This window comes from Panthera onca, chromosome D2, assembly GCF_046562875.1.
Source record: "Panthera onca isolate mPanOnc1 chromosome D2, mPanOnc1 haplotype 2, whole genome shotgun sequence".
NCBI classification, from domain to species: Eukaryota; Metazoa; Chordata; class Mammalia; order Carnivora; family Felidae; genus Panthera; species Panthera onca.
This window is the reverse complement of record NC_138349.1, coordinates 15,706,650-15,734,259: the sequence shown is the minus strand read 5'-3', so window position 1 is coordinate 15,734,259 and position 27,610 is coordinate 15,706,650. Positions and strand designations below refer to the sequence as shown.

At 33.0% G+C, this 27,610-nt stretch overlaps 1 protein-coding gene across 6 annotated transcripts in view; it reads left to right on the top strand.

The window, feature by feature from the left end:
* Nucleotides 1-27,610, top strand: part of ATRNL1 (attractin like 1) — a 774,559-nt gene that overhangs the window by 236,877 nt on the left and 510,072 nt on the right. For all 6 annotated transcript variants that reach the window (XM_078434862.2, XM_078434861.2, XM_078434859.2 and 3 more), the window contains one exon: nt 19,704-19,756. In XM_078434862.2, coding sequence (XP_078290988.2) covers nt 19,704-19,756 — 53 coding nt within the window. The remainder of the gene's footprint in view (nt 1-19,703; nt 19,757-27,610) is intronic.

The following is a 27,610-nucleotide window of genomic DNA, read 5'->3' as shown; positions in this document are numbered from 1 at the left end:
AAAGAAAACACAACATATTATTTTTGAAAAATTTCTCAGTTTTACATGTGAAGGTAACACGTATTTGATTCTGTGAAATACAACTTGATACTGTGAAATTCTCACTTTTCAATGTAATAGTGTAAAGAAGTCAGTAGTAAACTTGTTTTATTTCTTCAGCCTTCTAAAAATCCCATGTGAAAGAAATTGGTGTTCTTCAGTGGGAAATAATATTCTTTAATAAAATAAAAATAAGTGAAAGAAGTTTTGATAAAATGTTGTGGCAGATACTTATGATGTATCTTGCCACCTCCCTTGGCTGTCATGGTTTCATCAAAGCTATAGTGGACAGTTTCCTGTACTTTTCCGGTATTCCACTAAAGTATGAGAGTCTTTGTTCCTCTTTTAGTTCCAAAGCTACTCATTTCTGCCCAGTGCAACCAGGAAGGGTAAGGCAGTTTATGCCAATACGTGTCATCCTCAACCAGTGAGGGGAGAGAGTTTGTTCTACATTTCCCACTATGTCACCAATGCTTCCTCAGATAACTGGCCAGCACCCATATCCAAGCTCTTATCTTCAGCATCTGCTACTGAGGTAATTCCAACTAAGGCAGTTGCTCTGGAAGTGGCTCCTGGCAACAGACCTTCAGCATGGGATGTTGTAGTTGGGTGACTTACCAGATGGCAATAAGCACTGTAATGCAATAATGGTAAGTGGGATAGTGGTTATCCTATTGTGCTATAATATAATTATTGAGAATATTAACTGTGTTTGATAGGGTAAGGTATAGGTTGAAGAAGTGTGAGTTTGTGCAGAAACTTTAACACCAGGAAGTTATGGGGGGATAGCTAACTATGATTGTGGACTTGGCTGGCTCTTGTCAACTGCCATAAAGCCTTAAAGAAGAAGCCTTCCATCAACTCAGGGCATACTGCGAACATCAGAAGGCCTTCATGACAACATTTAAAGACCCTTACCTTCTACAGCTAGAGAACAGAGTATGTTGAAACTTATGCCCAGGATTTAATTATAAGGTTGGCTGGCTCTAAATGAAACTGAAAGGTCAACTGTGACAGTTCATCCATGCCAGTCACTGCCTGATGACAAGGAGTGGGAGTTTCAGGTGTACATCAGGGACACTTATAAGTATGACCTCAGAACCCTGAATCCTAGATTCATTCCCTTGAAGACTCCTGGCTAGAAGTCATCCTCTGTCATTTTTTAGAGTAGGGTAGCTTCCCTCTCCCTGGCAACAATGCAAAGATTTCACCTGACCTGATATTTATGCTTTATAAAAAGTTGTTTGACCTCCTCCAGAGTGCACCCTGCCTCCACTTATTGTCTCCAAATCAGTAAGAAGTGTCAAGTCTCAAAGTAGCATGACTGGGAAGACACATTCTCTGCTGTAGATAGGTAAGAGATATTCACTGAAAAAGTTGCAGAGCCTGAGAAATATGCAGAGGCAGGAATCAGCAGTGCATATATGAATGAGAGTGGACCTGGAGGGTATTGGGCCAAGGGGCATGAAATATAAGACGGGAGAAGGGAGAATTTACTGATGTGCTCCTATGATTCAGGATTTCATGTCTTCTTGATATACCGGTAGTTGCTGATGGCTCTTTAAAATGTGGGCATGCTGATTGCCTCTAGACCATAGGTTGGGGGATGCTAGAACTATCTTGAAGAAATTTTGAGTATTGGAGTCAGAAAACTCAGTAAGTTGGATGCATTGGAATACATAAATTACATATATCAGATAGCCCATTAATGGATTTTATTTTCTTGGAGGTCATCCAGAACACTTCCTTCATGAAGACAATAAAGAGTAAGGGAAGCTCTGGAGTCTGTGAAACTCAGTGGTAGCTGTTCTCTGTAGGCCATAGTAGAAAATAGAAAATGTTCCCATTCAGCTGGGCTCCCTAGTGTCAGTGGGTATGTCAGGAATCCAGAATAGTAAAGGCCAGGTGGTTGCACCTTTCCTTAAATGTAGATATAATTACCTTAACAGTTAACAAGACCAAGAGGCCAACAGGGCATATTGGTTGGCAGGAATTTGTGGTATTGCCCAAGTGAGTTCTGACGGATGAGCTAAATTGACAGCCAACTAGATTATTGTTTGACTTACATTAACAGAAGGAAAACAAACAAACCGTGAACCAATAAGCAGAAAGTTGATGTCAGCTGTTCAATGGAAAATTGTGATTCTTCACCCTTTTTTCTTTTTTTTTTTTAATTTATTTTTTTTTTTTAATTTTTTTTTTTTAACGTTTATTTATTTTTGAGACAGGGAGAGACAGCATGAACGGGGGAGGGTCAGAGAGAGAGGGAGACACAGAGTCAGAAACAGGCTCCAGGCTCTGAGCTGTCAGCACAGAGCCTGATGTGGGGCTCGACCTCACGGACCGCGAGATCATGACCTGAGCCGAAGTCGGATGCTTAACCGACTGAGCCACCCAGGCGCCCCTCTTCACCCTTTTTTTATGATTCAGATCTGAATCTCTGGTTCCCAGCACCCATCAAATAAAGTTGAGAAAGCACCCATACTATCTCATCAATATACACAATAAATATTCCTCCAGTTTCTCCAATGGGACCTCAAGCCATTTAGTAGATTATTGGTCACTGGAAAAGGGAATACAGATACTTCTGAAGGGCTTTTGAATAAGGTATTTGAACTCATAGTGATTGCCAACATATCATTAATTTATTCACTTAAAAATCTTTTCAGTATTGTTACTATGTATCTTACGAAGTCATGTTAATATATCCGAAGACACTATTGACAAATTTCATCTTAACTACATGCGAAAAAAAAAAACAAACAAAAAACACATTTCTGGACTGACCCTAAATTAGACTTCTAATCTACTTCCAATTACCAGGAAATATCTAAATTCTAACAAGTCAATAAAGTGTTCTTAAGTCTTGTACACAGTAAATGTGAAGCTCAGAGTATTTTGGCTGGGCAAAGGAAAACATTAATTTATTAGGTCAATGATTCTCAATGGTAATGAAATAATATTCTTCAGAAGGTTATGGATTTTCATAATTAATTATCTTGAAAATTAGGGAGTGCTCCTGGCATTTAGAGATGAAGAGTCACAGGTCCTTTGTTAAAGTGGAAACTTATGGAGACTAGGTTAAAAATGGAATTTTGGTATAAATCTGTTTAATTGATTATATTAGGTCTGCAGACTCTGATCATTTTCCCTGTCCCTAGTGCATAATTGGATGGATATATGTAGCCTCTTGTGGACCCCTCATATTAGCTTTCTGACCTGTGGAAAAAGAGCCATTAAATTAGACACGGCCATGTGGAGGAAGTCCCTGAAACTCCTTTCATCCACTCTGGTCCCAATGAAGATGCTAAATCAGAAATTAGAGATCTCATGCTAAAACATGAAATGGAAATAATGAGGAAGTATTATATTTCAAATAGGAGCTGGATCTTTGAGTGGTTAAAATATCGACAAAATTATGATGAAATGTCATAGGAAATGTATTTTCTGTAACACCACCACATGTTAAGGCATACATTCAGTTTTTGATATTTTAAGAGTTTGGAAACCAGATCATTTCATAGATAATAGGAAATACATGATAGGATGGAAATAGATACAGTAATATAAGAGACAGAAGAATTGGATTGTAGGCATCTGGGAACATTTTAAGCGCTGAAAAATAATTGACAACTCATGGGTAAATAATTTTAATATGTAATTTCTACCGCAAAGATTTTGTATTGTAGTTCTACAGATTTTTAAGAATATATATATGATATAAATAATATAATTTTAATAACTTTGTTAATGAATTATAGGGCTGTTAATAAGTTGATACTAGTAATATGTAGTTGTTAGTCTATTAAAAGGAGTCTCAGATACTCTGTAGACACACGGTGTGCTCAGAGATGCGTGTTGTGGTTGCCATATACAGCATAGCTATTGGTGATGAAGTTTTCTGAATTCATGAACACATTTTTGTTAAATTCTGATCAGAATTGTAGAGCATGTGTTTTCAACTTATGCGGTAGTTGCATTTCTAGAAGATTCAGTGTATGTTGTAAACATGCAAAAGCTACTCTGAGTTTATATGTAAAATGGACTTAAGTTCTAGGCTCAGATAATTATGAACAAAAACTTGTTCATTTGCCATGTTGTTCAAAAGGTATGTGGGATTTGGATCAATGGAGTTGCCTTGTACATTCAGTATGTCTGCTATCCTTGGCATCCCTTTTGGCCCTTTTAGTAAGTTCCATTAGAATCCATAATTATGGAGATAAGTAATTGCTACCCTTACATTTACCTCCATTGAGAACCACTTACCTAATCAATTTGTGTTTTTCTTTAGCCAAAGAACTTTTGTTGTTTCATTTATTGCACATAAGATCTTAGAGCAATTTGCTGACTTCTGGAGAAAATTATATATATTAGTACTGTTATTATATAATTATACATATGATAGTGCTGTTAAATGTTGTGTTGTTAGAGTAATCAAAATTGATGCGTTGATCCAGAATCATATTTTACTTTTTATCCACAATAAACTGAAGATTAAATTTCTCAAAGACATTTGGAATTATAATTATCTGAGATAATGACACTATTACTAAACAAAATCTTTTAATTTAGTAAATTAATTAATAAATGAATATCTTTTTTCCTTACAGTCTTTTCTCTTTGCTGATTATAGCTTTTTCATAGCAACTTATGTTAGGCTGATGACACTGGTTCTCAAAATTAGTGTGAAAAAGAAATCTTCAGGAATATGGTGATTTAAATTCTAGGCTGAGGACCAAAAATTTGCTTTATTGCAAGTATTATAGGTGACTGTGAAATAATAGTCCTTGATGCCCTTTGACATATATGGCGTTGGGAGGATAGTCTTCCTGAGTACTTTTTTCCTCCCTAGTTTACCTTTAGGCCAAGAATATCTAAGATTATTAACCATTTTTCCATTTTGTTTCTGTTTCATTATATCTGGTCTTTTCTTTTCTTTTCTTTTCTTTTCTTTTCTTTTCTTTTCTTTTCTTTCCTTTTCTTTCTTTTTTTTTAATGGGAGGGAGGCAGAGGATAATGCCAATGCCTTTTCCATTTTAGGAAGATCACAAACTTGTGCCTTCTATTCTAAACTAATTTCTAGCACAAAGCAGGGGCTTTAAAAACAAATATAAATGAATATAACTTGGGACTTTTGTTTTCTCCAATTTCTCTTGTCATTTTTAAAAGTCTTCTATATTGGGAATGGGGAAATATAATACCTGTTTCATCACTGTGCCCTAATATACATGAAGGAATCATATGCTGTACAACCTACCTTTTTGTACTGTGTTGCACTGTATCTAATTTGCATATGGTTACCAGCTTCATAAACACAAGTGGATAAACATCTGATGAATATAATCTTCAAATACTAACACTAAATATCATTAAATTTTTCTCGCTCATTTTTGCCCACTGTAGTCACAACTACAGATAGGGCTAATGGTTTATTTGTGCTGATGAACCAAGCAGCCTTGATAGCTAAGATGTAAGATATTTGAGGAACACCTATGCTTGCTTTATTTCAAAAACATCTATTCGAGTGAGAGACCGTAAGGGCATAAATCTCAGAATATCAGTTGAGAAAGCAGGTTACCAATTCAGTTTAAGCTTGCCCAATGTGAAGACAGATTTGGTATTATTCACCTCCCAGCTCCCCAGGAAGGTGCTCTCCTGGTAAAAAGTCCACCTTGAGTAAAAACAACTCTATGTCATGAAAATGTTTGAGTTCTTCTGGAGTATGTCTTCCTGAATTTAAAACTTCTGATGTTTAGGGACATACTTCCAAATCTATTATCTTTGCCATTAAGTCCTTTCTAAGCCCCCAGAACTGTACTAGATAGAATTTCATTTAGTTGTCAATCTAAACACAACTAGGTTCTGTTTCCTAGTTACTATTGGTTAGGCTGGAGGTCATGTAATTGGGTTCTGACCAATAAACATTTGACCAGTGTCCATTACTCCAGGCCTCTCCCCTAAGAAGCTCTTGTGTCATGCATCCTCTTTTCCCCGTCCAGTAGTTCAGTGGACGGAGGAAGATGAGGACCCGAATGATGGCAGAGTGCAGGAATAGTACTGGTCCTGGAGGACTCCCTGCAGCCAGACATCTTCCCCAACTGCACCCCTTCTACACTGGATTGTGCCTTAAGCTACAATCAAAGTTTTATTGTGTAAAATTGCTGAGATTTTAAGGTAGTTTTTTATAGGAGTAAGCCTACCCTTCCGTGAGTAATTACTATTCCCTTGGCATCTTGCTTGGCATCCTTAATTCCAGCACTTTCGATTGAATTACCTTAAATGACCTATTCATTAAATGTGACTTGTGGTATTAGTTTAGTGAATTGTCTGTGAGGTGTTTGGGTTCATTTGCTTATCCCTGTTCGTCTCTTAAAGCTTTTGTACACTCTTCTATCCCTTTTATAGGAGTTATTCTCATTGAAGGCTGTCTCTTAGAAGACTTCAGCATAGTCCTTGATCTCGAGTTTGATTGTTGCATTGACATAAGGCATAAAAAAATTAAGTGGTTTTAATTCCAGATGGTCAGAATAGGGCTCAATATGTACAGTATTGTTGGGGTGTTGGTATAAAAGAAGTATGCAGTAGGAGCAGAGCATCAAATTAAGGTGTAGGATATACTAATTATAAATCGAAAACAATTACAAAAAGAAACAAATACCAAAGAAAGAAAATATACTATAAGCTTTCGATTTATTTTGGTCAGTCTTCTATATTTATTATTAAAAATTATCTCAAAGTATCAGAGAATGAAATGAATACCTTCTAGTATGTTTCAACTTAACCTTCTATGAAGAAATTAATTACAGTAAATTTCCACATTTTAATGTGGAGAATATATCTGGTGTACATGTAGATGTTTTATCAAAATATGGATGCATTTCAAATGCATGTATGCTTTAAGATGAAGAATTACTGCTAGGAATGCGTTGGTGGCTCAGTTGGTTAAGCATCCAACCCTTGATTTTGGCTCAGGTCATGATTTCTCACGGTTCTTGAGATTGAGCCCTGTGTAGGGCTTTGCGCTGACAGTGTGGAGCCTGCTTGAGATTCTCTCTCCCTCTCTCTCTCTTTCTCTGCCCCTCCCCTGCTCTCTCTCTTTCTCTCTCGCTCTCAAAATAAATAAATACATATTTTTAAAAAATGATGAATTACTGCTCTGCACTGCTATGTATGTTCGATTCATTTCTGGTGGCCCCAGTCTAGCATTCTTACTTCTAGGAAAAAAGATAGATGATTGAAAATATTTCAGTGTAATCTCTATCTCAGATAATTATCTTTCTGTCTTGCTTTGACGTTTGTAGGTGCAAATATAATATCTGTTAATTTTTTTAAATGTTTTTACTCTTCATTGCTGTCATTGCTGTCATCGTCATTGCAGCTAACATATATTGAACTGTCTCTGGGCTAGGTACTTGTATTTAATTCTTCCAATACTTCTGTAAAGTAGATAGTATTATTATCCCAATTTTACTATTAAGAACACAGAAACTCACAAAAGTTAGTTTGTCCAAAGTCACAATTTAATCCGTGTTAGAATAGAATTTCCATCTAGGTTTTTATAACTAAAAAGCCAGTGCTTTTTACCTATTTTATACACATCTTTTTTTATTTTATACACATCTTTTTTTTTTATTAAGGATAATTGGCAAATGAGATTTGAGACACTATTTCTGGATTGAAAAAAATTATTTCCTCTATTGAGAATTTGTTGGAAAATGTATAAATAGTATTTGTGAGCTATACGTTATTCTACTTTTTAAATTCCAATTTTAATGTAAAGTATGTAGTAGTTAATTAAACTTGTTCTTCAGATAACAAAAATTATTAATACTGTTTTTCTTTTAGGAAAAGAATTACATAATGTAGAGGTTGATTTTATTCTGAAGAAACTTGCGCTCTGACTGTACTAAGTTTCAGATTAATCACTCTTCAGTTTATATATTTTTAATGTGAAATAGTTTCTTTAAAAAAATTTTTTTTAAATGTGTATGTATTTTTGAGAGAGCGAGAACGAGAGAGAAAGCATGAGTGGGGTAGGGATAGAGAGAGGGGGAGACAAAGAATCCAAAGCAGGGATATGGGGCTCGAACTCACAGATCGTGAGATCATGACCTGAGCTGAAGTGGGACACTTAACCCACTGAGCCACCCAGATGCCCTGATGTGAAATGCTTTCTAATTTATCAGTAATTTTTATTTTATTTTGATCCAGTAATTATTTTTAGTTTTTTTCTTAATTTTAAAGACATTGAATTTGTATTTTTTAAAAAATCTTTTCATTGACTTGTAAATCTGGATTTTTTTAATGGACTTTAGTTTTTAGAGCAGTTTTGGTTCCCAAAATATTGAACAGAAAGTGTAAACATTTCCTATATACTCATTACCTCATACATGCATAGCTTTCTCCATTATCAATACTTTTCACCAGAGTGGTACATTTGATATAATTTATGAACCTACATTAATACATTAAAACCCAAAGTCCAGAGTTTACATACATTAGGGTTCACTCTTGGTCTTGCACATTCTGTGGACTTTGGCAAATGTATAAATGACTTGCATCCACTACTATAGTATCAGAGTAGTTTCACTGCCCTAAAAATTCCCTGTGCCTCTCTCTCTTACTCATCTCTTTCCCCTAACTCCTGGCATACACTGATCTTTTTACCGTCTCCATAGTTTTGTCTTTTACAGAATGTTATGCAGATGGAATCATACAGTGTGTAACCTTTCAGATTGGCTTCTTTCACTTGGTGTGATATGCATTTAAGTTTCTTCCATGTCTTTTGATGGCATGGTAACTCTTGTCTTTTCAGCACTGAATAATATTTCTTTAAATGTACCACACTATTTGTCCACTCAATCTACTGAAGGATACCTTGATTGCCTCCAAATTTTGGAAATTATGAGTAAAGTCTCTGTAAACATTCATGTGCACTTTTGTCTGGACATAAGTTCTCAGCTTCTTTGGGTCACTACCAAGGAGAACCATGGCTGGATTCTATGTTGTCAGTATGTTAAGTTTGTAAGAAGCTGCCAAAACATCTCTGAAAGTGGCAGTGCCATTTTACATTTCCATCAGCATTGACTGAGCGTTCCTGTTGCTCCACATCGTCATACCTGTGAGCATCTGTTACTGTCAGTGTTCTGGATTTTGCCCATTCTAACTGGCGTGTAGTGGTATCTCGTGTTAGTTTGCATTTCCCTGATTACATATGATGTGCAGAATGTTTTTGTATGCTTATTTACTATATCTTATTTGGATATCATTTTTTGGTGAGGTATATTTGGCCCGTTTTTTAATTAGGTTGTTTTCTTATTGTTGAGTTTTAACAGTTCTTCATATATTTTGGATAACAATACTTTATCAGATATATCTTTTGCAAATATTTTCTTCAATGTCTGCATCCATGTCTTGTTTTGTGTCATGTCTTTCACTCATCACGTTTTGATAGTCATCCAAGTTGTTGCATCCATGTAGCGGTAATTTGATCCATTTCAATGTGGTAGAGTATTTTGTTGCATTATTATACCACACTTTATTTACTCATTCTCTTATCTCTTCTTTGATAATATGGTTTTTGTTTTGTTTTGTTTTGTTTTTAGCCATTAAAACTAATACACTTAGGGGGCACCTGGGTGGCTCAGTCGGTTAAGCAATCAACTCTTGATTTCAGCTCAGGATATGATCTCACCTTTCGTGAATTTGAGCCCCACATCGAAGCCTCTGTCTGTCTGTCTGTCTTTCTTTGTCTGCCCCTCCCTTGTTCTCTCTCTCTCTCAAAAAATAAATAAACCTTAAAAAAAAAAAACCCAAACCTCTAATGCACTTAGTATTCTCATATATATCTCCTGGTTCACAACTGCATACAATTTTGTTGTGTGCAAATTTAGAGGATTTTAGAGGATTTTTCAATTTTAGAGAATTAACTCTTTTGTAAAATTGTTTCATCAAATTATACTCCTTCTAGGGCTGTATAAGTTTTCTTAATGTCTACACTTTTGACAGTACTTGATATTATAAGACATTTTAGTTTTAAGGATTCTGTTGTGGCAGTCTGAATTTGGATTTTCGTAAGAACTAAAAAAGTTCTTTAGTTCTCAAAGATTTATGTGTTTAATCTTTAAAATATTTTATGTATAATCACCAATTGAATTTTCTCTTTTATGAAATTGTGGTCTTTCAAATTGCTTGTGATTTTTGTTTTTCTACTGGATTCTTTTTCTTAATAATTTGTAATAATATTTTATACATTCTTGATGCATGTCTTTTGTTGGCGATATGTGTGGCAAATACCACTTTATGGTTTGGATTTTCACACTGTTTTTTTATGTCTTTTATGAAGAGAAGTTCTTAATTTTAATATAATCTGAAACATCAATCTTCTCCATTTTGTCAGTGATTTGGGGGAGTACTATTTAAAACTTCCTTGTCTTCTCCATTATTAGGTAATATCCCTGAGGTGGTCAGTTGGCTCTAGATTTTTCTATGTGGAAAGGTTTTAATTATTTCTTTAAAATATGATATAATCTATTCATTTTTAAAAGAATGTAACCTATTCAGATTTCTGAATTCTTCTTATGTCTAATTTATTCTTTGGTTTCTAAAAAAATTCCCTTTTTATCCGTCTCACTATGATATAATTAATTTTTCATATCTATATATATATTTTTTTCATTTATCATTTCAGTAGTTTTAGAAAGTTCAACCAGAACTCTTCAAATCTTGCTTCTTCTCTCTTTTCTACCTTCTGTTTTTGGAGTCTAGTAACACCATATCTTTTATGTCTCTTTCATGTTTTTCCTCTGTCTCCTGACCAGTTTTTCAGTTCACTTTTCTCTTTTCTACTGTGTCTAATTTGCTGTTAATCTTATCCATTCAGCTCTTAATTTTGGTTATTGCATTTTCATTTTATAGTTCCCACTTTTTCAGACTAAATTCTTAAAACTATCTATTATAGTTTCTAATTGTCTTTTATAGTTTCCATTTTTTTCTGCAAATTTCTAATCTTTTCTGTTATCTCTTCCATTATAATAAAGATAATTATTTTAAGGCCTGTGTCTTTTCCCTGATAACATCTCAATTTCCATATCTCTGTGTCATCATCATTTGTTTTTGGTAGCTCCTCTTCTTATTTTCTTAGCTGTTTCAGTGCCTGGTTATTTTAAATTTTGTCCTTGATGCCATATTTGCAGAATCTAATCATAGATTGAGAACTTGGATGAAATCTTTTCCCATGAGAATTTAATTCTGCTATGTGCATGAGGGCAGTAGAACCTTAATTATTTTCAGAGATAAGGTTGATTCAAGGTAGATCTGCAGTCTCTGGAAGGCCTTACATTGCTCAAATTGCTAAGGTTACTCTTTGGGATTAGCTCAGCAGCCTTTGGTGGGCCTAGACTCTGACCCCTTTTCCTATGAAATACTGTCCCCATCCATAATCAGGGACAAAATACTGTCACCAAATGATCCTGGGATTCTATTCTTGTCTGTATCCAGGCCTGGCAAGTTTTCACTCTTTTGCTCTCCAATGTTTTAGACATTAAGAAGTAAAATCCACCTTTTGTAGTTATCTTCAACTTACCTGATTCTGTTTATCATTATTGGCCTCTGAAATACATAAACAGCCTTATAACTTTAGAACCTATAACTTTAGAACCTGTACTATTTAAGGATTTACCCTAACTCTATTTCTGATTTTTTTAAAGATAAATTGTCTTAGAAATATGTTATTAATGTTGATACTATGATACTCCCTTATATCATATTTTTGTTCATATTTATGTGATTTTATCGATTTTTTAGAGGAAAAACAAAACAAAAGCAAGTGTGTTTTATCTTATGTGTACTTTTTATAATTTCTCATGAAAATGCAAATTTATTATCAGATTCCCAGCTGTTTTAAATCATCTGTTGTGATATTTCAGAATTGTGGCAATTAGATGTTCCCCTTCTGTGTTTTTAGTTCCTGAGTAGAAAGAGTATATCTCTTTGGTAAGATGTATATGTATGTGTATTTAAGTATTTAAATCAATAGGGACAAAATGAAATGCTATATTTTAACACTTAGAAATGTGGAATTATTTTATATTTTGTTTTTTAAAAAGGCTATATTTATAATATTGTGTGATAATTCACGAAATGATAGCCAATATTTAGGTGACATGTAGTGACAATATTTGCCCTTTCAAAGTCCTAATAAAGATTTCAGCCTGAAACTGTTTTCTTAAAAGGTCTTGCCATTTGCTTAGTTTGCTTACTGGGAATAGAGGATGATTATCCCTTTGCTTCAGACACAGAATACTTTGAAGTTATGTTTTTAATTAAACCGTTCAGAGTACTTCTGAAGGCTTTCAATATTTGTGTCTAATCTTTATACAGAAAGATTCTGACTTTTAAAAATATTACTCAGCCTACATATTAGAAATATTAATATAATTTATATAGTGCAATGTAATATGTTTAAGAATTATTATTTATATCTATACTTTTCCTTTCACATTCATTTTACCTCCTATAATCTGAATTAGAACTTGTTCAAATCATTTAATTTCTCTATATATTATGTGAAGTAGATTAGTACATTTTCATATCTCAAATAAATATATTGAAACACTTTGTAGTAATAAATTTTATGTGTAAGATGACTGTCAATGATCTCTGCCTTCTGGTAGTCAAACTATTATTTAATCCCCTTTCCTTGAGTATGGACAGGATCTGTGACTTCTAAACCAGAAAATATGGCAAGGGTAAGGGTATATCACTTCGGTAATTATGGTGGGTCACTTCTATTCATACGCTTTAAGTCTGTGTCCTACCAGAAGTTTTTCTCTAGAGAGTTTCTCCCTTCTTGGCTGGCTTTGAAGAAGTAAGTGCAGTTGAAGGCATCATCTAGGAGCTGTAGGGCCATAGCCACTGGTCTCCACCCAATAATAAGCAAGAAACCAAGGCCTTTAGTTCTGTAGCCACAAAGAAATAAATTCTGCCAACCGCCTGAGGAAGCTTAGAAGCAAGCCCAAGCCCACTCAAACTTCTGATGAGAGCCCAACCCTAGCAAACAAACCCTAGCAAACCCCAGCTATACAGTGAACCCCAGCTCCTGACAACTTAGTCTCAGAATCAGAGAGCCCAACTATGCTCTATGTTCAGACTCCTGACCCACAGAAACTGTGAAATAATAAATATGTGCTGATTAAAGTAAAGTTTTGTGATTTGCTACTTAGCAATAGATAACTAGTGCAAATATAAACAATTGTGCTTTTATGTAATGTACTTGAATTACATATTTGTGTATTAAATATATAATACACACATTACTCACTTTTAGTGTTTTCAAACTATGAAGGGCATCTCAATCTTTGAGATGAGAAAAGACTTTCTTGAATGAGTAAAATAATTTCAACAATGCAAATTAAGACTTTCCTGAAAAAAAGATGGTGTTATGTAACACAATGGTTTGTTACAGAATAAAACATAGTTTAAAACATTTTTCTTAATCTGATTATTTCACATTCATATATATAAAATTTTAGGAAGAAAGAATTTAGAATTTTCTTTGTAATATTTCCCTCTCTTTTTGTTGAAACCAAGAGCACACTTTACACACTGTATGTTGGTCAATTTGACAGTAAATTATATTAAAAAAATAATTGTGAGGTACTCCATTCTGATTTTTTAATTACATTTATGTATGAGGTCTGAAATGCAGTAGATAGATTATGATAATCTTGATTCTTAATCACATTATTATACAGGTTACATGAAAATCTATAATGGCTGTGCCAAACATTTCAATGTATCAGCTGATTATATTTACAAGAGATTCATATCAATGGTTATACCAACTGATTTTGATATGTGGGAAATGAGATGGGAAGATCATCATTTGCATAGCTCAGCATTAGGTATAAGTGATACATTTATACATACATTTATAAATTTATACATGTATACATTTATATATTTATTTGAGATTTTATTCATTTCATCCCTTATAATGAATATATTTTTCCATGAGTGTTGATTGTGCTATTAGAATGCAGAATCTTGGATTTTGATTAGAGATATGACAAGTAGACCTGAATTTTTTTCTTTTTCTCTCCTTTGTCTTTTTTTGAGTGAGTTAGACATGAGACAGATTCGTCTTATAGGATATGACATACTTTTAAGGAAAAATGGTTTATTCATGCTTGGTCTCTGTCTTTACTATGATGATTACAAACAAATCTCATACTTCCTCTACACTTACCAGTCTGTTTCTCCAATTCTATTAGCAAGAGCTCTTCCTTGTCCACCAATTATTTATCTATTTATTATTGGCATGAACTCATGAGTTCCTGTTTTCCCCAGTGGTTTATAATTCATTGTTATACCTAATTATTTAGCATTCATGTTGTTCCAGAGTTGGCCAGTGGGAGCTACTTCAAGCTCACTTGTGTTTTTGTGACACATACCCATCATCATTTTGTGAATACTTCCTTACTTTCTGTTATAAGAAGATGTTCCAGGCTCATCTTACACCTGTTCTGCCTTGGATCAGCCATTTACAAAATATTTTTGCAGAGCTCTCAGTGCTAGATATGCTCTTTGCTACTGAGGTGCCTTAACTTAGTGACCTGTTCAATAAACAGAACTGGGAAATAGTAATTTATTTATATATACAAATAAATACACATAAATACATATATACATATACATGTGTACATGTGCATGCACACACACACACATGTATATATGTTAGAAAGCATTACTTCATACCCAAGCTTCCAATTCCAGTACATCCCTCCAGTGTTCTTTTGGACCTTCTCCAGTTTCATAATCGTACGTCTCCTCCATTAGTGAAAACAGTGGCTTCCAATGACATTAACACATTCCTTATTTGCTCACTTCTGTAATTCAAGAAATACTTTCAGAATTGATTTGTCTATATCACTTTAATAAGCAAACCTGAATAGATTTAAAAGTTTGAATTTTCCACCTTACTCTGCCCAGGATTGAGAATATATAGTCAGATACTGTGTTAACAAGTTATTTGGAATGGTCTCTTTTCTTTCTTCTTTGTTTTCTGTTCCTCCACACCTCTCTCCTCCTATTTTCCTCCTTCCCCTCCTCCTTTTCCCTTCAGGATGGTTATGTAGTATTCACTTGAAATTTATTAGGTTCATTTCTTTTAGTTTACTTTCTGTTTTAGGTGGTTGTTGTTTTTTTCCGCCTTCCCATTCTTATTGTTTTAATATATATATTTTGGAATATGTTGAACATTGACATTCTTTCAAAAGAGAAAAGTATTTAAAAATAAAGAGATTAGTTCCCATTTCCTCTTTTCTCCTCTGGTAAACAACTTCATTGTTTTCCAGTTTATGCTCCCTATGATATACATATATATATTTCATGTATGTATATCTGTGTGTATACACACACACACACACACACACACACACAGGCATAGACATTCATTCTTTTCCTTCTTACACAAAAGGGGACATACTGTAGATTTGTATCTGTATTAGATCATTAAAATCTTCATCATTTTTTTGTTTGGTTTTGTTTACAGATGTATAGTGTTCCATTGGGTTTATGTACTGTGGTTTCTTTAACAAATCTTGTGCACAAGGATGTTTAGATAATTTCCAATATTTTGTGATTATAAATGATGTAGTGAATAAACTTTTGGCCATATATTTTCATATTTTTGGATGTTTACTTCCAAAGTTCCTATAAGTGGGATTTCTGGGTTGAAGAATAAATACTCATGTAGATTTGTTAGGTATTGCTAACTTCTCTTCCATAGGGATTTATTCATTTTGTATTCCCAGCAGGTCATAAGTGTAAGGGAGCACTGTTGGCCCAGTCTCCTAAGCAGAGCATATGGTTATGCTTTTGAAATTTTGACAATCTGATCGAGGAGAAATGGTATCTTGTTCTAGCTTTAGCTCATATTTCCCTGATTATAAGTGAAGTTGAACATCTTTTCATATAGTTAAGAACCATTTTTATAGCACTTTTTGTGAGTTGCCTATTTATGTATGTTGCCAGTTTTTCTATGGGATTGTTAGTTCTTCCCTTTTTTAAAGAGTTTTTTTTTTTTTTTATAAATTAGGGATTTTAGCCCTTTTATGTCACATATGTTGTCAGTATTTTCTCCCAATTTATTACATCTTTTGAGTTTACTAATGGCATTTATTTTTACCACACCTTTCAGCATACGTATGTTACCATGCAGTCTTGTCTTCTAATATGTTTAAAGTTTATTTTATATGCTCGGATGTCTGATCCATTTAGAGTTTTTTTTTTTTATGGGTAGGGTGTGAGGATTGAATCTGATTTTGTATTTTTCCAAATGGCTATCCAGTTATCTGAATACCATTTATTAAAAAGAGCTTACCCCAATAATTTAAAATACCACTTTTATCATATACTAGATTTTTAGTATATGATAGTTGAGCCTATTTCTTAATTTCTATTTTGTACCTTTGGTCTTTCTACTGATGCAGTGATACTACGCTATTTGAATTGTACAGACCTTGAATATATTTTAGTATCTTTGAAGTCTAGTTTCCCTAAAAGCTCTTCATTTATTTTCTTTTTTTCTTTTTTTATTGTTTTAAAATTTAATTCCAGGATAGTTAACATACAGTGTTATATTAGTTTCAGGTACATGATGCAGCGATTCAACCATTCTATATATTACTCAGTGCTCATTATGATAAATTTGCTCTTTACTCCCCATCACTTATTTCACCCATCCCCCCACTCACTTACCCTCTGGTAACCATCAGTTTGTTCTCTATAGTTGAAGAGTCTATTTCTTGGTTTCTCTCTCTCTCTCTCTCTCTCTCATTTTCCTTTGCTTGTTTTTTTTTTTTTTTTTTTTTTAAATTCCACTTATGGGTGAATTATATGGTATTTGTCTTTTTCTGACTGATTTATCTCACTTAGAATTATACTCTGTAGGTATCCATGTTGTTGAAAATGGCAAGATTTCATTCTTTATGGCTGAATGATATTCTATTGTATATACCATATTTTTATCCATTCATCTATCAATGATTACTTGGGCTATTATATATTTACTTATGCATGTGAACATTAAGATCAATTTTTCTGGCTCCTTTAAAGCTTATTGGAATTTTTATTAGATAAAATTGAACATTATCTTTCAAATTAACTGCCATCCTGATGATGTTGAGATGTCCCTATGAAAATTAAAGAATGCGTTTGCATATATTTGTGCCTGCTTTTGTGTTTTGCAGACTGAGTTTTATGCCAAAAGTTCCATTATGTTTCCCTTGGATCTATTGATTTCCTTAGCTATTTGTAGCCATTTGTAGTTTTTTTAAATGACAGCTGAAATCAAACTTTCAAAAATTGTTGTTTAAATTCAACTCATAATTACACATTGCAAAAATACTTTTAATATGATCAAAATTCAGTACTTATTAATATAAAGAATGTAAGACAATATGTGATTCTACTTTGCTTTTTTGAGTTTGAAAACTTAAAAGAGAATGTAATTCTTATATTAGATACCTTCAAGAACTCTATAAAGCCTCTCAGCTTAATTTTTAATGAGGTGGTGCTAATTCCTTATTTATGTTAAAACTCTTCATTTGAGAAAATGAAAGCTAGCAAAAATCGCTTCCTAAAGAAGAGCATGTAATTTCATTCTCCTGAGAAAATTTATGGTTTGGAGAAAATAAAATTTTAACCATTCCTTTATAAAAATTATATTATGTTGAAGGTTAAATAATTTGAATAACAGTATTATTGAAAAAATAAAAACCATAAACTTCCATATGGGAAGATAGGTTTGTATCTGGAGCTCTTAAAGTCAACATATAGATCAATTAAAAAGTACCAGAAATCCTTACATTTATTAAAGTTAGTTATTTTAGATTGCTGTGGTACTTTGAAAGCCATCTATTTAAACAAATGAGATGCAGAGGGAATATCATGCCTAGCAATGCAGACACTATTATATTGAATATATTCCTGTTCTGAACGTAGTATTGAGAACATTTGCAGCAAGTCAAATTTATTTTTTTGTGACAGACAAAAGAATTATAACAGTATTGTAAATCAATCCTTTAGGATATGTATATACTGGGTACAAAGTGATGGAATTTATGGAGGTGAGCCTAAAGGAAGGAACAAGAGTATAGAAATAGTAGAGAACCTGAAGTGCTTAACCCAGCAACAATGAGTGTGATCATTTTCTTGCTAGAAAACTACTATATATCACACATTTTGAAATTGCTTTTGGGGAAGTCAAAGGAAACCTAACCCCCAAACTTTCTTTGTTTCACAGAGAATAAAGTGAGTGGTGTATAGGACTGTTATATTTCTACTTTAATTTTGTAGTCAGTGTAAATAAAGATTTACTCTTTTATTCAGTTCTATGTATAAATAAAAAAACTAGTGACACATGGGTGAAAAATGCATTCAGAATGTAACTTATTTAGCTTATTATTCTCAATTGTTGGCCTTTCATTAATTAAAAAGTATGTATTAAAATTATTCCTCTGCTCTGATTAACTATTAAAACTAAAGACGTTTTTTGGGGGTGCCTGGGTGGCTCAGTCAGTTAAAAATCCTACTCTTGATTTTGACTCAGGTCATGATCTGGTTCCTGAGATCGAGCCCCCGCATCTGGCTTTGTGCTGACAGTGTGGATGCGGCTCGGGATTCTTTCTCCCTCTCTCTGCCCTTTACTGCACTTGTGTGTGTGCACTCTCTCTCTCAAAAATAAACAAACATTTAAAAAAAGAACTAAAGATATTTTGAAAACATCTTTCTCATCTTTTAAACTTTTATATATACTTTAAATATTAAGTCACTGATTTCAGTTAGCCTGGTGTATATACCATTTTATAATAATTTATTTTGGAGGGTGTTTCAAGAAGAAACATTATATAAAATCAAGGTGTATCTCTGTTAGGCACTAACTGTCATTTTTACTGAATTCTAGAAACAGGGATATAAAAATGTGAACTTCAGAAATTTTGAAAATACTTATGATCTTCCCCCACTGCTGTAATTAACCATAATTGTGAAGAATTTAAATTAGAATTCATGATTCAGAATGCTCTTATGTTCTTCCATTTTTTATAATATGTTTATGTAAGTTCAGAGTTTGAGCTTCTTAATTTAGGGTTGGATGATTTAGAATAAAAACCTTTTCTTTGATACACAATTGAGGAGATCTGTTTTAAAATACAGATTCATTATGTAGAAATTGGGGGAAACTATATTAATTTCCAAGAATACCAAAAGTAAGAAAGTGGTGTAGATTTATGAATTTCCACAATTTTCTTCCTTTACCTAAAATTGTCACCATATCTTTATCAAGACTTTCAGTTTCTTCTCATTATTAAGGAAGATTACATATCCCCAAACTCTAGTCTTAACCCATCTGCCTTGTGTGACATTCCCTTTTCTCATCTTGCATGGGTATTTATTTGTCTTCACTGTTTCTTTTCTTGACTCATGCTCAAATATTGGCTTTCTACGTTATTTACTGTGAAGATTTGTTGTTAAAACTTCGATTAATGTAATAGTTTTTAAAGATGTTTTAATGTGGAGTTTAATTACTTTCTTGCTGGAAGAAAGATACGGAGCTTTTGAATTTTGTGGATCAGTAGTAAATGAGTTTATTGTCCCTACAGGTGTGATTCTGAAAATCGCTATGTTGGTAATCCACTTAGAGGCACATGTTATTGTAAGTATCTGTATTTTTTTCATTTTTAAATAATTTATAAAATTAGTTTTAGATGATTTTGCAGATAACAAAATTCACCTTGCGTTCCGATGTTGTCATTAATATGTTACCATTTCTGTTTCTTAAATATAGTACAACTCCTAGGAAAGGCAGTCTTTTTGCCTTTGTGTTTGGTGCATTTTTTTCTACTTTTGAAGAGTAACATAGCAATAGATCTTATTCTGAAAATGGAAACAAACATAGGACTTGAGTAAACTCAGCTGGATTTAATGTAATCTTTTCAATTTGATTAAATTTTGAACAAATAGAATTTTGTGATAGATTTTTTTAGGGGGCGTTTTTGGTCATCACTAAAAAGCTGTGCTGATTATTTACTAAATGATATACTATTACTGGGTAGTGATTACGTGGCGGATGTATGTTTAACTTGTTAAGTAGCAAGCAAAGAGTTTTTCAAATGATTGTACCTTTTTGCATTTCCACCAGCAGTGTAAGAATTTCATTTCAGTTCTTCAAATCTTTCATATAGTTAGTCTTTTTAGTTTTAGTCGTTCCAACAGGTGTGCAGGAGTATCTAATTCTCATTTTATTTACATTTCTTTAATGAGTGATGATATTAAGCATTTGTTCATATGATTATTTGCCATATGTATATTTTATTTGGTGAAGTGTGTTTAAATCTGTTGTCCTCTTTTAAAAATCGTATTGTTATATCATTGAGTTTTAAGAGTACTTTATGTATTCCAGATGCAAATATTTTATTTGATATATGATTTACAAATTATTTTTTTAGTTTGTGCCTTGTTTTTTCACTCTATTACAAGTGGTTTTTTTTTTTTTGAAGAGAAGTTTTTATTTTTTTTTGAAGAGGATTTTTAATTATGATAAACTTCAATTTATCAGTTTGTTCTTTTGAGAAATCTTAGCTTGACCTAAGATCACAAAGATTTTCTCCTTTTTCTTCTAGAAGTTTTGTATTTTTATGTTTTCTACTTAAGATACAGTCTATTTTGAGTTAATTGTATATATATCAAGAGATGGATTTTTTTTTCTTCATGTGGATATCTAAATGTTCTAGCACTGTTTCTTTAAAGACTTTATTTTAACCAATTAATTGCTTTTGCAGTTTTGTTTTGGTTTAAACTTTTGTTTAAAATCAGTTGCCCATATATGTGGATAAGACTTTAAAGACTATTTCTGGGATCTCTATTGTGTTCTGTTAATTAATTTGCCTGCTTTTGTGCCAAAATAGTACTGTTACAACTACTGTAGTTTCGTAATAAGTCTTGAAATTATGTATCATTTATTTTCTGACTTCATCCTTCTATTTCAAACCTATTTCAGACTTGACTCCATTTCTTTTGTGGTTACATGTGAATTTTAGAATCTGCTTGGTAAATTTTGCCAAAATACATACTAGAATTTGGATTGAGATTGTGTTTGGCTTATAGATCAGTTTGGGGAGAATCCATTCTTAACTATAGTGAGTCTTCTGACACATGAACCTAGTGTATCTCTTTTTTAAACTTAATTATTTTTTAATTTATTCTCAGCAATATTTTTATTTTTCACTGTGCAGATCTGTCATGGTTTTTGTCAGATTTATCCCTACATATTTTATACTTTTAATGCTGCTGTAAATATTGTTTTTTTAAAATGTGATTTTTAATTGTGTCTGATGTATACAACTACAATTGATTTTTGTGGTGATTTTTATCCTTCAGCTTTGCTAAACTTCCCTGTTAGTTCTAGAGCCTTTTTGGTAGATTCCATTATATTTTTGATGCAGACTGTAATGTGCTTTGCAATTAATAGAATTTGATTTCTTCTTTTTCTTTCTGGCTACCTTTAATTAATTAATTATTTTTAAAATTTTTTTTTATTTTTTGCATTATTGCATTGATTATTATGTCTGGTACCATGTGACAAGATGTGATGAGCATGGGAATATTCTAGTTGTGTTGTTGATTTCAGAGAGAAAAGATTCAGTCTTTCACTATTAAGTATGATGGAGGTTTTTCCTAGATGCCTTTATCAGCTAGAGGAAGTTCTCTTCTAGTCCTGCTCTGCTGAGGACTATTGTTAGGAATGGGTGTTTTGTTTATGTCATATATTTTTTCTGCATCAATTGAGATGATCACAAGGTATTTGTATTTTACTTAAAAATATATATTTTTTAATATTTTATTATTTACTTTTTGAGAGAAAGAGAGACAGAGCATGAGCAGGGGAGGGGCAGAGAGAGAGAGGGAGACATAGAATCCGAAGCAGGCTCCAGGCTCTGAGCTGTCAACACAGAGCCTGATGTGGTGCTCGAACCCACAAACTGCGAGATCATGACCTGAGCTGAAGTTGGATGCTTAACCGACTGAGCCACTCAGTCGCCCCTTGTATTTTACTTTAATATAGCAGTTTTAGTTTATAAAAGGAATAAATGCTACAACATGTAGATATACCATTTTTTTTTTGTTGTTTATTAGTAGATGGGCATTGGGATTGTGTCTAGCCTTTGATTGTTATGAAAAATATTGATATCATTCACACAGTCTTTGTGTAGATATGTAATTTTATTATCCTTGGGTAGATTCCTATAAGTGAAATTGCTGGGTCATGTGATAAACTTATGTTTGACTTTTTAAGTAACTGCCAAATGATTTTACAGTATGGCTATATAATTTTAACTTCCCGAAATTTATAAATGCTTCAGTGATTCCATATCCTCAACACTTAATACTGTTTTTTTGATTATAGCTATTGTAGAGTATATGTAGTAGTATCTTGTGTCTTTAATTTGTATTTCTCTTATGGCTGATAATGTTGAGCTCAATTTCCTGTGTCCTTGTCTTGAACATGTTTTGTTAGATGTGTAAAATACTAAATTTCCTAATAATTTTGTTGCCATTTAAATAGTATCTTAAAATTACATTTTCAGGACATCTGGGTGGCTCAGACAGTTAAGTGTCCAACTCTTGATTTTGGCTCAGGTCATGATCTTGCTTTTCGTGAGTTTGAGCCCAGCACTGGGCTCTGCACTGACAGTACAGAGCCTGCTTGGATTCCCTCTCTGCCCCTCCCATTCTCTCTCTCTCTCTCCCTCCCTTTCTCAAAATAAATAAATAAACTTAAATAAAATTACATTGTCTACTTATATTTGATATATAAACATTAAATTCATTTTAATACACTAATCTAATATTCATAAACTTTAATGAACTCATTATTAGTTCTTATTGTTTACAGATTTGTTTGGTTTTTAATGCAGTTAATTATATTATATGCAAATAAAGACAGTTTTATTCCCTCTATCAAGATTTCTTCAGAGTTTTTTGATTACTGACTCAATTTCTTTGCTAGTAATCACTCTATTCAAATTTTCTATTTCTTCTTGATTCAGTTTTGGAAGGTTATATGTTTCTAGGAATGTATTTCTTCCAGGTTGTCCAATTTATTGGCTATAATTTTTCATAATATTCTGTTATAATCCTTTGTATTTCTGTGGTATTGGTTGTTATTTCTCCTCTTTCTCTTTTCTGATTTTATTTATGTGCCTTGATGAGTCTGCTAAAGGTTTATTAATTTTGTTTACCTTTTCAAAGAACCAGCTCCTGATTTTTCATTGATATTTTCTGTTGTTTAGCCTTTTTAAATTTATTTCTGCTCTAATCATTTCATTTCCTTCCTTCTGGTTTAGTTTTGTTTGTTCTTTTTCTAGCAAAGTTAGGTTGCTTATTTGAGATTTTTTTTTTTCTTGAAGTTAGCCTGTATTACTATAAACTTCCCTCTTAGAACAGCTTTTGCTCTATCCCAAGGTTTTGGATCATTGTATTTTCATTTTTATTTGTCTCTTTGTATTTTTTATTTCCTATTTGACTTCTTGGTTGATCCATTCATTGTTTAGTTGAATGTTGTTTAACCTCCATGTATTTCTTTTCTATCCAGATTTTTTCTTGTGATTAATTTCTAGTCTCATACCCTTGTGTTTGGAAAGATGCATGATGTGATTTCAATATTTTTTGATTTATTGACACTTGTTTTGTGGTCTAATATGTGATCTATTCTGGATAATATTCCATGTACACTTGAAAACAATGTGTATTCTTTTTGTTTTTGTTTTTGTTTTTTTTGGATGGAGTGTTCTGAATTTATCTATTAGGACTTTATGGTTCAATCAATCATTCAAAGCCACTGTTACTGATTTTCTGTCTTGATGACCCATCCATTGGTGTGAGTAGGGTGTTAAAATCCCCCCCCCCACTATTATTGTATTACTATTAATTTCTTCCTTTATTTCTGTTAATATTTGCTTTAGGTATTTAAGTGCTCCCATGTTGGGTGTGTAGATATTTACAATTGGTATATCCTCTTTTTGGATTGTTCTCTCTATGAGTATGTAGTGTCCTTCTTTCTCTCTTGTTAGTATTTGTTTAAAGTCTATTTTGTTCAACATAAATAGTCTTACCCCCAAAATTAACCCACAGAGGTCCAAAGTAAAATGCATAATGATTAAGTGACAAAAAGATTTAAAAAAATCAAGAACAGCTACATACGGGGGAAACCCCATAAGGCTATCAGCTGGTTTTTCAGCAGAAACTTTGCAGGCCAGAGGGAGTAGCATGGTATAGTCTAAATGTTGAAAGGAAAAAAGCTGCAACCAAGAATGCTCTATCTATCAAAGCTGTCATTCAGAGTAGAAAGAAATTTTTCTAAACAAAAACAAAAAACAAACAAAACAAACAAAAACAAGTAAGAGTTTCTCTAAGAAAAGCTAAAGGAGTTCATCCCCTCTAAACCATCCTTACAAGAAATATTAAAGGATATTCTTCAAGTGGAAGGAAAAGGTCATAATCTAGAGTAAGATTATGAAAGAAAAAAATTTACAGGTAAATATAAACCTATAATAAATGTAGTAGATCGATCACTTATGAAACCAATATGGATATTAAAGCACAGGAACTGAAAAATCAATTATATTTACAAAAACCAGTCAAGGGATTCACGAAAGAAAAAGATGTAAACTATGATGCCATATACATAAAATGTGGGAGGGTAGTAAAAATTTAGTGTTTTTAGAATAGGTTCAAACTTAAGCAACCATCAACTTAATATAGACTGCTGTATGCATAAGATGTTACATGTGAACTTAATGGTAACCACAAGTCAAAACCTATAATAGATACACAGAAAGTAAAGGGAAAGGAATCCAAGCATAACACTAAAGAAAACTTTAAACCATAGGGAAGAGAGTAAGACAAGAGGTGAACAGAGAAGAAGACAAAAACAATCATAAAACAAGTAACAAATTGGCAATAAGTACATACTTATTAATAATTACTTTAAATGGAAATGGACTTAAATGCTCCAGTCAAGACATAGGGTGACTAAATGGATAAAAAAGAAAGGCCCATCTTTATGTTGCTTACAAGAGACTTAATTCAGACCTAAAGACACATAAAAATTGAATGTGAAGGGGTGGAAAAACATTTACTATGAAAATGTAAGCAAAAGAAAGCTCCGCTGATAATACTTATATCTTTAAAGTTTTTTTAACCCCTTACTGGGACACTTGTGATCTCTAAGTGCTGAGTCAAAGTGATGGTAGTAGGCAGGACCATCAAGTAGAGAGTTTGAAATAATTTATGGAACATTTCCTTTAGCAAGTTAAAAAAGTTATCCACATTAGTGTTCTATAAGATTTTATTATGAATGACTTTTTCCTTTACCTTATTATGTGTGAAGTTGTATTAGTAAATTTCCTAATGTTAAATATCTTTTAATTCTGGGATAAACCAAACATAGGCATGGAATATTGTTTTTTGGAACACTGCTAAATATTAGTTGTTCATGTTCTATTTAGGATTATTTTCAGTATAAATGAATATAGACTATCATTGTACTTTTTTTTCTAATGAAATGATGTTTGACTGTAAGTTTTTAGTTTTTATTTTCCATTTTCGTATTATGTAATTATGGTAATAGCTTTTAAAAATGAATTTGAGTAGATTGATGACCCCTTTTAAAACAGAAATAGTTAAATATTAAGTGAACTTTAAAGGTTGGCTGAATTCAAAGAAAATTTTGGGGTCTGGTCATTTAGTAATTTCTTTTTTATATACTTTTTAATTGTTATTGTTTCTTTAAAAAGTTCTTAATGTTTATTTATTTATTTGAGAGAGAGAGAAAGAGAGCCGGGAGGGGGGGCAAAGAGAGAGGAAGACACAGAATACAAAGCAGGCTCCAGGCTCCAAGCTGTCAGTACAGAGCCTGACACGGGACCCGAACTCATGAACTCTGAGATCATGACCTGAGCTGAAGTCAGCCATTCAACTGATTGAGCCACTCAGGTGCCCCTAATTGTTGTTGTTCCTTATTAACATTATTTCCCATGTAGTTCTTAGCAGACACTGATGATCAGTGTTTAGATTGTAATTGATTAGGTGTTGCAAAAGTGATATTTCAATACCTTCTTTATTTCTTGATTAGAAAACTTCTCTAAAAATAAATTTCCTCTCATCAGTTATTTGGTTACTCATTGATACAGTTCATATAGGAAATGCATGATAAATGTAATATTAGTTGTTTTTACTTACCAGTTTTCAAAGTAAAGAATTTTTCAGTATCTCTCAAACATGACGAGGTTTCTCTTCATGATAAACTTATGGACTCATACATATTTAATATATTTAAATCCATTTTCAATTATTAACCTTACTGATGCTCAAATTGTTTTTTATGACTAAGATAATTTTTCTTCTAGATCAATGCTATCCAATATAAATATAATATGAGCCATATATGTAATTTTAAAAAATTTAATGCTTATTTATTTTGAGAGAGAGAGAGTGTGTGTGTGCAAGGCAGGGGAGGGGCAGGGAGAGAGGGAGACAGAAGATCCAAAGAGGGCTCCGTGCTGACTAAAGAGAGGCCGATGTGGAGCTCAAACCCACTAACTGGAAGATCATGACCTGAGCTGAAGTCGGTCTCTTAATTGACTGAGCCACCCAGGAGCCCCTTAAATTTTCTAGTAGCTACATTAAAAAAGTTAAAGGAAACAGGTGAAATTAATTTTTTTAAGTTTATTCTTTTTTTTTTTTTTTTTTTTTTCAACTTTTTTTTATTTATTTTTGGGACAGAGAGAGACAGAGCATGAACGGGGGAGGGGCAGAGAGAGAGGGAGACACAGAATCGGAAACAGGCTCCAGGCTCCGAGCCATCAGCCCAGAGCCTGACGCGGGGCTCGAACTCACGGACCGCGAGATCGTGACCTGGCTGAAGTCGGACGCTTAACCGACTGCGCCACCCAGGCGCCCCAAGTTTATTCATTTTGAGAGAGAGGATGCGTGTGTTGGACGAGCAGAGAGAGAGGGGAGAGAGAGAATCCCAAGCAGGCTCTGTGCTGTCAGTTCAGAGCCCCACTCGGGGCTCACTCTCACCAACCATGAGACTATGACCTGAGCGAAATCAAGAGTAGGACGCTTAACCAACAGAGTCACTGAGGCACCCCCAGGTAAAATGAATTTTAATAGTCTGCTTTATTTAACTCAACATATCTGAGATGTCAGTTTAACATGTACCAGTATAAAAATCATCAATGAGGTTTTTGTCTTTAGTGTTTTTTTCAAACTACGTCTGAAATACAATTTCAATTCTATAATTATAGCAGTCTCAATTCAAATCAGTCACATTTCAATTACTCAATAGCCACATGTGAATAGTGGTCACCAAGTATTGGATAGCTCATCTTTCGATTATGTAGGATTCTAACTTTCTTAAAAATGTGAAAGGAATAGTCATAAAGCACTAGATGGCAGCCTTGTCACTTGTTAGAAGACCCTTAAAGCTTAATAACATTTGAAA